This window comes from Manis javanica, chromosome 14, assembly GCF_040802235.1.
Source record: "Manis javanica isolate MJ-LG chromosome 14, MJ_LKY, whole genome shotgun sequence".
In the NCBI taxonomy this organism is placed as follows: Eukaryota; Metazoa; Chordata; class Mammalia; order Pholidota; family Manidae; genus Manis; species Manis javanica.
The window spans coordinates 9,633,037-9,644,062 of record NC_133169.1 but is presented as its reverse complement, the minus strand read 5'-3'; the positions used below and the strand labels follow the sequence as shown (position 1 = coordinate 9,644,062).

Here is an 11,026-nt window from a genome sequence, read left to right as displayed (position 1 = left end):
ACACCCTGCTTCTTGTGCACACTTTAAAAAAAACCTTTCCAGGTGCTTATGGGGGAAACTCTGTTAAAACAGTGGCTCTGCGGGAGAAGCAGAAAGGTGTAGATTGTGAATCTGCCCTCATGGAGAATTTTGGATATTTCTAACAGCCTGAGAATGGAGAAAGGCTGGCACCCACTACCTCAGTTTGAGAAGTTGGTTTGGAAATCATCTGCATTCCCTTTCCCCACTTCCCCCTCTTCAGTTAACCAATACACCCCACCTCCCCCACAAAAAAAGTCAAAATCCAATGTAGTAATCAACAGGTTTTATTTTCCTAAAACTGAAATTGTCTACAGTTCTCAGAGCTAAACTTCCAAAGCTAGTCAGCAATTTTTCATCAGAGCCCAAGGAAGAGAGGCAAGGGTGAAGAGACGAGACGCCGAGCGGCAGAGACCATGAGAGGCTGGTGGGGGCACTATTTCCCTCTGTCCTCTCAGTGGGTTACACATTGTACCTGGTGACAACACTGAGGGAACCAGATTGGGGTACAGGGGCGAGAAATGACACCAGAAGAAACACCGAAGCCCCAGCTACAAAAAGAAAAGTCATCAAGGCCCAAACAGAAGGGGAGCCTCCCAGTGCACCTCAGAAAAGGGGGGAACAGTGGGGAAGAGCAGAGTTGGGGGCACACAAAGGGATAGGGGTCTTTAAAATTTTTTTTTTAATTTTCTTTTATTAAAAACATTTCCTAAAAAATTTGTCTTTTATGTCTGGGTGACATATGTGACTGAAGGCTGGCCTTGAGCACTGTGGGGAGAGGAAAAAGGGCAGCTAGGAGCCTCCCCCAGGCATCCATCTCTGGCCTGAGATCTAAAGGGAAACAGATACTCCTCAACATTCCTACCCAAGCTGGGTGAAGTCAACCCTTCAGATCTCAGGTACTTGGCCCAAAATCTTTTGATGATAAAGTACAACTCCCAGAACCCCTGGTGACAGCAAAAGGAAAGAATGGATGTCCTCGACCATCAAGGGATCTATAGCAGGGAGACCCCTCCCCTACAAGCTGACCCACTTCTCCTGAATCTAGGCAGCTGGGATAACAGGTGTGGGAGAAAGGGACAGGAGCCCAAGAAGATGCCATCTTCCTGCCCACCCCTCAACACCAATTTGAAGACTGCTCCTTCCAGGCCCCAGAAGCCCACCTGCTGTTTATTCTTTCCCTTCTACTCCTACCCCGGAACCCAACCAACCCAGAGGTCTAGAATGCTTAGGGGGAGGGGGATAGGGGTGTCAGGAGGTGGAAACAGCCAGTCCAGACCCCAGCACATACCCTAGGAGACAGCTCCAGGCAGGGGGGGACAAAGTATCCTCATCTCAGCCCACGGATCGGAAGCTATGGCCCTGACTCAGATCACAGGGGTGTGGGAACATGGAGGTGAGGGCCAGGTAGCCTGCCCCATCCAGGCCAATCTCCAGGGGCTCGGCATGGAGTGGGGAGAGGGAGTGGGAGAGGAGAGTGGATTGGGTGGGGTAGGGGTTCCCAGTTTGCAGGCCATGGCCAGTTTCCCCAGTAGCACCCAGACAGCAGCAGGAACGGGGTGGGGGCTCCTCTTGAAACATTGGTGGCTACAGGCTGCAGGGGAGGGTTGGAGGAGAGGAGGGTTAATGGTGCGGCCTTAGCCTGGCCACACCCCAGCCAGTGCCGGTCTTCCGGGAGAGCCCACCCTGCCTCCCGAGGACACCGGCAGGCCGACCACTGCGGGCCCTCCGCCTCCTCTCTGCAGATGCCCGGGCCCGCCCAGCCCAGCTGCCATGGGGCAGGGGGCTCCCTCACCTCTCATGATCTCTGATGCCTGGGGCCTCAGCATCTTCCTTGGCAGCCTCTTCCTCCTCTTCCTCCTCCTGAGGAGGCCCCCGGCCAGAGCCAGGCTCAGAGGGGGTGCTATTCTTCTCCACCTCCACAGGGAGAGGCCTCTCACTCTCCAAGGCGGCTGCTTCCTTCTCCTCCCCTTCAGGGTCTTCTGCCTCCTTGGGACGTTTCGGGGAGTCCTAGGAAGGATTGGCAGAGACGAGGTGGGAGGGGGCTGGAGGAGGGAGGACGCCAGCTACCTACCTGTGCCCCCCACGTTCGTCCCCAGCCCTGCCAGCTGAAATGTCTTCTGTGTCCCACCTTCTCAGCAAGGGGCTCCCCAGCCCAGGGCCTGGGTCTCTCTGCCTGGGGACTCCCTGGAGGAGGAGTAGCTGTCTCTCTCAGACTGAGAGCCCTGCTCCCCGGTGCCAGGTGGGGCATTTACCTCCAGCAGGTCCCCTGCTCTCCTCTTCAGCGCCCCTTTCTCATTCTTCTCCTTGGTTGGCTCGTCGATGACCAGCTTCCCTTCCTCGTCACTGCTGCCCTCGGCGTTCCCCTTCTTGTCGCCATCGCCCTCCGTGGCTTCCGGCTCAGGCGCAGGCTCTTCCGCACAGCTCTTTTTCTGGGAGGACTATGGCAGAGACAGCAGCGGCTGAGTGGCACCAGCGGATGCCATGCTGGGCCCCCGCCCAAGACCCCTCCCTCAGCCACTCACTCCTTCCTTCTCCCACCTCTCCCCCGCCCCCACCCAGGTGCCCAGTCTCACGAGTGATTTGAGACCCACCTCTGTCGGATTAGCCCCGGGGTAAACCCGCTGGCCGGGCAGGCAGGGCTCTGTGCAGGAGGGGGGAGGGCTGGAGCAGGAGGCAAAACCTCGGGTCAACTTCTCCCAGAGGGAGCTGGGACCCTTTCCCCGCCAACCCCCGCCCCCCACCCTCCCGCCTCATCCTGCCCGGCTCACGAGCACCTCCTCCTGGAAGCCTTGGTGGAAAGAGTTAAGGCCGTGTCCTAGACTCACACAAAGGCCAGTCTGCACTTACCGCCTCCATCCTGTTCTTGCCCCCCCGCCCCCCCGCCTGCTGTCTAGCAGTTGCCCCTCACCACAAGTACAACACACACCCGAAACCTGTCCCCTCTTCCAGGAGGCCTCCCCTGACCCCCACCCCAAGAGCTCCTCCGCCCTGGCATGTCTGAGCCCCACGCCGGAAGGCTAAGCATCCACGTGGGCCCAGAGTCCCCAGAGCCTGTGGCCACACCTGCTTTCCAGGGGGTCTCTGGGGCTGATGGTGGCTCACCTGGTAGCCAGAGGCCTTGACGGTGGGGTTGTTCTCGATCTCCCAGAGCCCCTCGCTGAACCCTTTCCTCTTGTTGGGCTTGCCAAACTTCTCCTTGGACTCCTCGTAAGGGAAGAGGTCTTTGGGGCCCAGGAATGCCCTGGTGAGAGATGGGAGACTGTGCTCTCGAGCCCCTTACTGCCTCTGAGCTGTGTGGCCCGACAGGGAAGGGTAACCATCACCACCTCTCTTGCCCCAAAGTGGTTCGCCCGCCCGTGGCCCTCCCCACCTCTGCCCCTTACTCACGTCTCATGGGTCCCGAAAAAAAAGACTTGGTATTTGTTGGCTGTTGATTTCACCGCAGCCTCGGGCATCTCGTCAATCTGAGAGCAGGAGGAGGGGAGTGAGTGTTAGCTGGAGTCCCGAGGCCACATATCTGGGGTCAGGGGGCTGATCTCCAAGACATTATAATGTGTAGAATCAGACTCAGGGGGACCCAGGAGATCACCCAGGTGGTTTCTGAGCCCTTTGGGGAGAACTTTTTTCAAACAAAGTCAGACATGAAAGCCCAGCAGAAACTCTAGTCACCCCTTTTCCTTCACAAGCTCAACAGACATGTCCAGATCCTGCCCAAAGAGCCCCACGTCTTTGCCACTACCCAGGCCCAACCCGTCATCTCTTGCCTGGACTAAAACCAGAGCTTCTATCTCTTCTGTCTCCCATACTACAACCCACTCTCCACACTATGGCCAGAGCAGACCCTGCAATGTGTTGATCTCAGCATTCCACCTCCCTAATTTGAAACCTTTCCATGGCTTTTTGTGACTCTAGGGCCCAGCAATGCACCTCTTCTACCTAATGTCAAGGTTTGAATCCCAATGCTGCCACCAGGATTTGTATGACCACCGGCAACTTACTGAACCTCTCTCTGCCTCGGTTTCCTCATCCACCTGTAAGATGGAGACAGTCACAGCACTCACTTAAGCCATAGAGTTGTGAGAATTAAATGAGTATAACCCGGCATGCCCCACATGTGCCGGCTACCCTCCACTCCCCGTGTGCTGCCTGCCCTTCTGTTCTCTGCTCTGGCCGTACTGATCTTTCAGTCTCCCATACTCACTAACTCCTCATCGGCCTTCCATCACTACCTCCAGCAAGCCTCCCCATCTCCCCCAACCCAGTTAGCTTCCCAGAAAAAACTCTTAGCATCTTCCTTCACAGTGCCTTTCACAACACTCATTTTATAACATTTCTGTTATCATCTGAGTAACATCTGTGTGGACTATCAGAGAGCAGGTCTGTTTGTATCCCCAGCACAGTGCCTGGGACATAGGAGGTGCTAATAAAGATGTGCTGAATGACTCCATGAAACAGATAAAAGCAAACTGCTCTAGTGAAGAGGGGTGAGGCCAAGGGCTGCCTATTCCACTTCCCCCTCAGTAGAAGCCCCCAAAGGCTTCTGGGAACATTCTGAAAGCCATCTGATGGAGTCAAACTCTCTCATTTTACAGATGAGGTAATGAGGCTCAGAAAAGAAAAGTGATTTGTCCAAAATGACAGGGCAGGTTAGGGAGGGCCAGGGGTCAGAGTGAACCTCCTGCCCTACATGTCCTGGGGATATGAGCAGTGCTGCGGTCCAGAAGGTACAGAGGTCTGAGGTCAGGGAAATGGGGAGAGGCATTGGCCCAGACAGCCTCTCCCAAATCTGGACCTGGAAGTCCAGGCCAAACTGAGCAGGGGGAGGGGAGGAATGGACTACAACTCCCAGCAACACTTGCAGTTAGCCCCAACCGCCTGGCTTCCCTCCGGACAGAGGCCAGGTGGCCATGTTGACTGGGGCCCCAGGCGCAGATAGGAAAGAGAGACACAGGCCAAGACAGTGATTAACACCCAGAGACCAGGACAGGGGGCCTGACCAAGGGCCTTGTGAGACAGGGAGGGTGGAAGGATGGAAATGAGCTGAGACACACCCAAGTGAGGGGGTGGAGCTCTGGGCATGAATCTGAGGGGCAGCTTACCCCTGACATGGAGCCTCCAGGCTCCTGGGCACCTCCCCCCTTGCCCTATGGCCTCTGGGGACAGAGGTCCAACCCCTCCCCCCAGGAAGGCCCAGCACCAGCGGGGCCGCCCCCACCAGGAGAGGCTAGGTGTGAGGAGAACAGGGGGTGGGAAAGCATGCTGTCCCCCCAACCAAACATGATCCCCATCACCATGACAACCCAACCCCGCCCCCAGGGCCACTCAGCAACCAGGAATGTGACTGCCCCTCCCCCCAGGTCCTCTCCAGATTGGGGAGGAGGGTACACACACACACACCCTACCCCCAAGCCTGGAGTCTGGCACCTGGGTCCCGGGCTGTGCTTGAAACCACAGCTAGGGCTGGAAGGCCCAGGGCCCTTCTTAGGAAGCCAGGCTTGGGGTGGGGGCAGAGGAGGGGCCAGTCCTTGGCCAGGACACCTGGGTCCTGTTACCAGCCAGCTCCCCACCCTCTCAGAGGGGGTAAGCAAAAAAAAAAAAACAAAATGAGAGCCCCAGGGCTTAGAGATCCCAGGAGCCAGGCAGAGTACAATAACAGCAAGCCCTTCCCCAGGCCTCTCCTGGTGGAGCTCTCAGCACCAGGAACCAGGGGCAGGGGTGGGTAGCAAAGGGTCTCTGGCCGAAGTGCAGCAAGGGACTTTGAGTCCTGCATTTTCAGTGCTCACACCTGAGCCAGGGAATGTGTGGTGAAAGGGGAGAAACTGAGGCTCAGGAGAGGGGGTGGGGTGAGCAAAGACGCAGCAAAACAGCTCCTCAACCATCAGTCTCTTTCCCAGGGAACGCAAACTCAGAGGTAGCCGAACGGTGCGATGGGAGACCGGGGAGGCCACCAGCTGCCCAGCCTCTCGGGCAGGGGAGAAACAAAAGAATGGATGAGAATTAAAAATAGAACAGACACACCAGATATACCCGCCCTGCTGACTTCTAGCCAAATAAAGGGTGGGTGTACAGGAAAGGGGGAGGCCAGGGGCCTGGGCACAGGGGCACCGACCAGGAGAGGTGTGCTCTTTTCACTTAATGGAATTCCCAATGCCTCAGCCCCAAATGAGAAATCCCTTCTGCAGTGGACCCGCTATCCTTCAAGCTACAAAGGAAATGTCTTTTCTTGCATTTGGAAGTGAAGGGCGGTTCTTCCTCCACATAGAGGATGTGAGGTCTCAAGGGAGACCTGTACCCCTAGTCAGACATATGTCTCCCAGGCGGTGCCTTTATATCCAGGCTGTGACTCAGAACAAGTGAGTCAAGGCTAAGTGGGTCAGGGTGGGGCCAGATGAGTGCCTGGGACCCCTTTGTGCCCCCTCCACTGGCCAAGAGAGAAGGGGGTTCTGCTACTTCTCAGCCATTCCAGGAAATCCAGGCAAGTTAATTCTCCTCCCAGGCTGGGACCCATCTACTCCTACCCTCACCCTCTGCATTATCTGATTCCATTAGACAGGCCTGAGCACATGAAACCCCATCTTCCCAGAGCCCACAGACACCCTCTGAAGTCTGAAAAGGAATCTTTAGTTCCCAGGTGAGGAGCGGGGAGAGAGGACTGAATGCTCCTCCCCGGGCCTCAGACCAAGTCCAGGCCGAGGGTCACCTGCCCAGTACGTAGGAAGGCAGCAGGGAAGGCTGAGCCCACACTGACTGCCAGCCGGGGTTCTGACCACCATACCCAGGCCCGACCTGACCCAGGAACCGGAAAATCTGGGGCAGGAGACAGTTGGGGCCGGGAAAGTGTGGCAAGCCCAGGAGGCAGAGGAGAGGTGGTGGTGCCTGGACGTGGGGGAGGGGCAAAGGGAGCAGCGTTGGGTGAGGCCTTCGCTGCTCAGGTTTTCTGGGATTGTGAAACTGGGAGCAGAGAAAGGAGGAAGGAACCTGGGGAGGAAAAAAAGCCCTGAATCTTGGAGGTTAATTGTTAAGTGCTTGGAGATCCCCCAGGAAGTCAGGCAGAGGAAGAGGGAAGGGGGAAGGTTAAGATGGAGTCACACCATCCTTCCAGGCAGGTCTTGCTACCACGTGGCCCCTCGGGCTGTGCTCTCCCAGCACCGGGCTGTGCTAGTCCCACCCAGAGCCAGCCATCCTCTCCTGAGGGAGTAGCCTTTACCACAGCTCAGGATTCTGACTGCCTGTTAGATGGTGCCAGCGAGGCCCGACTCCTCCTCCTCCTCAGGAGGGACCTGGGCTCTGCCTTTCTAGGGACTAACACAGCGTCCAAGGATGCTAAGGAGGCTCACACTGGTCTGTTCTTCTGGCATTCAAGGGGGACGTGTCTGAGAGAGAACAGCTTGAGTGCACTGTTCCCTCCAATTGTCACAATCAAGACCAGTGCACAGGCACAGGCAAAGGGTGGGACCTGATCTCTTGGGGATCCAGTCTGATCTCCCATCCCCAACCCTAACTTTTATCTAAAAGGTCCAGGCCTCAACAGAGGAAGAGGCTCTGCCGCCTCCCTGTTCCACCCTTCTGGCCTGGAGGCCCAGGGTGAAAAGAAAAAATAGATGGCATCCCCAGTCCCAGGTGCTGCCCTTACTCCAAAGGCCAGAAACCTGAAGGTCTTTCTCATGGGGGCTGGTGAAGGACCATCTGTGTCCCTCCCTTCTCCTTGCCTGATCCAGAGGGGCTCCCTGCAACCCACAGTCCCGCTGCTCCCCCTCCCCAGGGCTTAGCCCAGCCTCTGGACTTTATCCCACCCCCAGGAGGTAGGAGCAGTAGAGACCTGGGTTCAGTTCTTGGCCTGGCCACCACCAGGGCCTAGGCACCTGGGCCAAGAAGCCACATGGATCAATGGTGCAGGGTAAGGTACCTGAGAGCTCACACACCACGAACACACATGCACACACAAGGCTGGCTGTGACTGCTTCCTCATCCTGCCTTCCACCCACCCTCCCCAGAAGCTGGGAGAGTCCCACTTCTCTCTCTTTTTCATCACTCCCATTCCAGAGCATCAGACTCCAGGCATCTAGAAGTTCCAGGCAACTAGGACCTCAAGGCATATGGGATCAGGCACACTCCTCAGGAGAGGGTACTGAGTGAGGAGGGGTCTCCTGGGTTTTCTCAGAGTGGCCCTGCTGTGAGCCTGACTCCCTGAACAGGGCACGGGGGCGGGGGGCCCACAGCCACTTCCTAAGCTCAGAGCAGGGCCTGGGCCACATGAAGGGTCAGACTCACGCAGAGAAGGGCAACCCAAAGCCATAAGGCCGTTCTGCACTTGGCCCCTCACGCAGAACACTCCCTCCCTCTAATCCTCTCCGCCCTCATATCTGACTCTACAGGAGTCCCACACTCCAGGGGACCGAGTCAAGCCAGCACGCAATACCTGAGGCCTCTCCACACCATCTTTGAAATAAGTGGCCAGAGGCCTTGCCCCTGGGGCACCGCCAACCTCCCTCAGCACCCTCTAGCAACCTCCTGCCCTCCTTACTTCACCTGTCTCAGTCCTTAGGGGAAACCTGAGGAACACACCATGCTGGGCTTCTGGGCTCCACCCTCCCACCTGGCCAGGTGCTGGAAGAGGGGGTGGTGGCTCATATTGGCGGGCTCCATCAACCACATGGCTGGCTGGGCCGTTGTGGCTTGTGGCGGGAGCGGCTCTTATCTGATGTGTGGGAGGGGGCGGGTCGGGCTGCCCCCACTTGCACTGAAAGGCAATCTGGCCTGGACTTCCCAGCCTCACAGGGGCCCTGCCACCCTTGGCTCCCAATCTGAGTTGGCAGCATATGGAAGAATATTTTTGTGGAGTTGAGGAGCGAAGGGTTCTGATGGTAATTTCCGAGTCAGGTAGATCCCCTCTTGCGCCGCCCCAAAGGTTCCTCGACCCTCCCAACTTCAAACCTCTTACAGAGACCCTAAACCAAAGTTTTCTAGAAGTAAACTCCGCCTCCATCTATCCCCTTTCTGGGCTGGGATTTTTCTTTAACCATTTAACCCAGGAAAAGGAGTTTAAACGGGCGGCGGGGGTGGGGTGGGGTCGGGGCAACGATCAATGAAGAAACTGGGGGGCTCTGAGGGGGTCCCAGAAGGGGGTGGCGGTGGCGCCTGGGGGATGGGTTCGGAGGGGTTACACAACCGGCCCAAACGCCGGCAGCGCGCCCGAACCCGCGGGGAGTGTGGGGGCTGGGGGCGGAACAGAGCACGCGGAGCCGGGGGCCGGGAAGTGGCCGGCGCCCTCGGAGCCCCTCGGCGCGCACACGCTCTACGCGGGGACGGCGGGCTCGCCAGGTGTTTGCTGCCCACCCCCCGCCCCGCCGAGGCCCTGCCTCCACCATTATATAACCGGCGGGTGGGCTTGGAGGCGCTCGCGGAAGAGTCGGGGGACTCAGAGACCCCCGCCCCTCCCTCCGCGCGGAGCACTCGTGCCCTACCGGGTGTTACGCAACCCAAGCCCGGAGGGGTAGGGGGCGGCGGGCCGCGCTGCTCACCCGGGCCGGCCAGTGCGGGTAGCCCTTCATCTTGGCGAACACCAGGTCCCCGCACTTGTACTCCTTCTGCCGGTTGGATCGCGACATGGCGGGGCTCCGGGCGCCCCGGGCTCCGCGCCGGGCCGGGAAGCGTGAGCCCAAGTTTGCGCGTGCGGCGGTCGCGGCGCCGCTCCGCTCCGGCCCTCGCGCGGCCCCCGCCTCGATGGTGGCCCCCGGCCCGAGCTCCGGCGCCGCCACGGCGTCTCCGCCCGCGCGCCGCACGGACGGGGCGGGCGCGGATTGGGGGCAACGCTCCTCCGGCGCGGTGGGTGCGCGCTCGTGCAGTTGTTTGTGTTTGAAATTCAATTGCTCCCTCCTCTGCGCGAGGCCTCTTCCTCCACCCCCCGCCCGGTCCCCACTCCCGCTCCTCCCTCCTCCGCCTCTTCGCCCCTCGGCGCTCCCTCCCGCGGCGGTTTGATGCGCGCAGCCGCTGGACGCCGCGTGCCTGCCACAGCCCGACGCCCAACCCGGAGCCGCCTGGCGGCGCGCGGCGACACAGGCGTGAAGAGCCGATCGCCGAGCACGCCGAGCGGGCTTTGTGTGCCGACTGTCGGTGGGCGCCCGCCCGCCCGCCCGGGAAGAGCTGGCGCCCGGCTGGACGGAGCGGTCTGGCGCCCCTCCCCCGGCCCCGCGGGGCGCCCACAGCCGCGGTCTCGACGCAGTCAAGTGTCGACGTCTAAGCGCACCCTGCCCTCCGCTCCTTCCCAGTCCACGAATGCTTGCGCGGCAGCCGCCGAGTTCGGCGGCGTGTTAGGCGCCGGGCGAGGGGTGGGCACCGCGCCGCTACTCTCACGGTCTGCCCGCGGCCACCACGATCTGTGGGGTGGCCCCGGAAACATCGCGGATTGGCGCCTTACAGCGGCCTTTGTTGAGGGAGCAAGGCTCTAGTTTGGTAGCCAGAAGATGTCCGAGGGGTTGTGACATACATTGGCCACGTTCCGGGTACATTAGCTAAATGTCGGTTCTCTGTGCTACTTCCTGGCAAAAGAGATTTGGGCTCTGTCATTCGCTAAGCCTGCAAAGATGAGCTTTTTTTTCTAGTGGGAAGAGACAGAATGCCAGTAAATCCCTAAACAATAAACTCTGGAACAGAGGAGCCAGCCACTACCTCTCTTGGGGGCCGGATGGACGGAGTGGGGGTGAGAATCTGGGAAAGCTTCATAGAGGTGGTGACTTTCAACTGGGCCTTAAAGAATGAGTGATTTTGCAGGACTCCAGAGACTACATTTTAGCTTAGGTGATATACATTAACAAGTGATACAGCCAAAACTTCAACGCAGGTCTCTTCCCATTAAGCCAAACAAGACCTTATTGTAATTCATCTTTTATTTGCAGTCACTGTTTTGGTCTTGGTTTTGCCCCAAATCCAGAAACCTATGGTCTCTTAGGAATACCAGGTTTGGATTTTATGTTAACACCATGTCCAGATCCTTAAAATTCTGCAA

General features: G+C 58.5%; 1 protein-coding gene across 4 annotated transcripts; it reads right to left on the bottom strand.

The window, feature by feature from the left end:
* Positions 1-289: 289 nt before the first annotated feature.
* HDGF (heparin binding growth factor) lies at positions 290-10,459 on the bottom strand. Of its 4 annotated transcripts, none has more exons than XM_073221122.1 (7): positions 10,439-10,459; positions 3,409-3,485; positions 3,124-3,262; positions 2,613-2,682; positions 2,274-2,459; positions 1,814-2,028; positions 290-1,612 (listed from the first exon to the last, which is right to left on the bottom strand). In XM_073221122.1, the coding sequence occupies exons 2-7, from the start codon at positions 3,413-3,415 to the stop codon at positions 1,606-1,608; spliced, it is 624 nt and encodes a 207-aa protein (XP_073077223.1). In that variant the 5' UTR covers positions 3,416-3,485; positions 10,439-10,459; the 3' UTR covers positions 290-1,605. The 4 variants fall into 4 exon arrangements, with proteins under 4 accessions (XP_073077223.1, XP_036872644.1, XP_036872642.1 ...); XM_037016749.2 differs by lacking the exon at positions 10,439-10,459 and adding an exon at positions 9,543-9,938; XM_037016747.2 differs by lacking the exons at positions 2,613-2,682; positions 10,439-10,459 and adding an exon at positions 10,268-10,289.
* Between the last annotated feature and the right edge of the window lie 567 nt (positions 10,460-11,026).

What these genes read in the sequence shown, in the direction of transcription:
- HDGF (XM_037016748.2), bottom strand. Translation starts at nt 9,629, where the DNA reads ATGTCGCGATCCAACCGGCAGAAGGAGTACAAGTGCGGGGACCTGGTG. An exon ending in TTTTTCGGGACCCATGAGAC is followed by an intron (nt 3,263 to 3,408) that starts GTGAGTAAGGGG and finishes ATCTCTCACCAG; the next exon opens with GGCATTCCTGGGCCCCAAAG. An exon ending in GAGCAGGGGACCTGCTGGAG is followed by an intron (nt 2,029 to 2,273) that starts GTAAATGCCCCA and finishes AATCCTTCCTAG; the next exon opens with GACTCCCCGAAACGTCCCAA.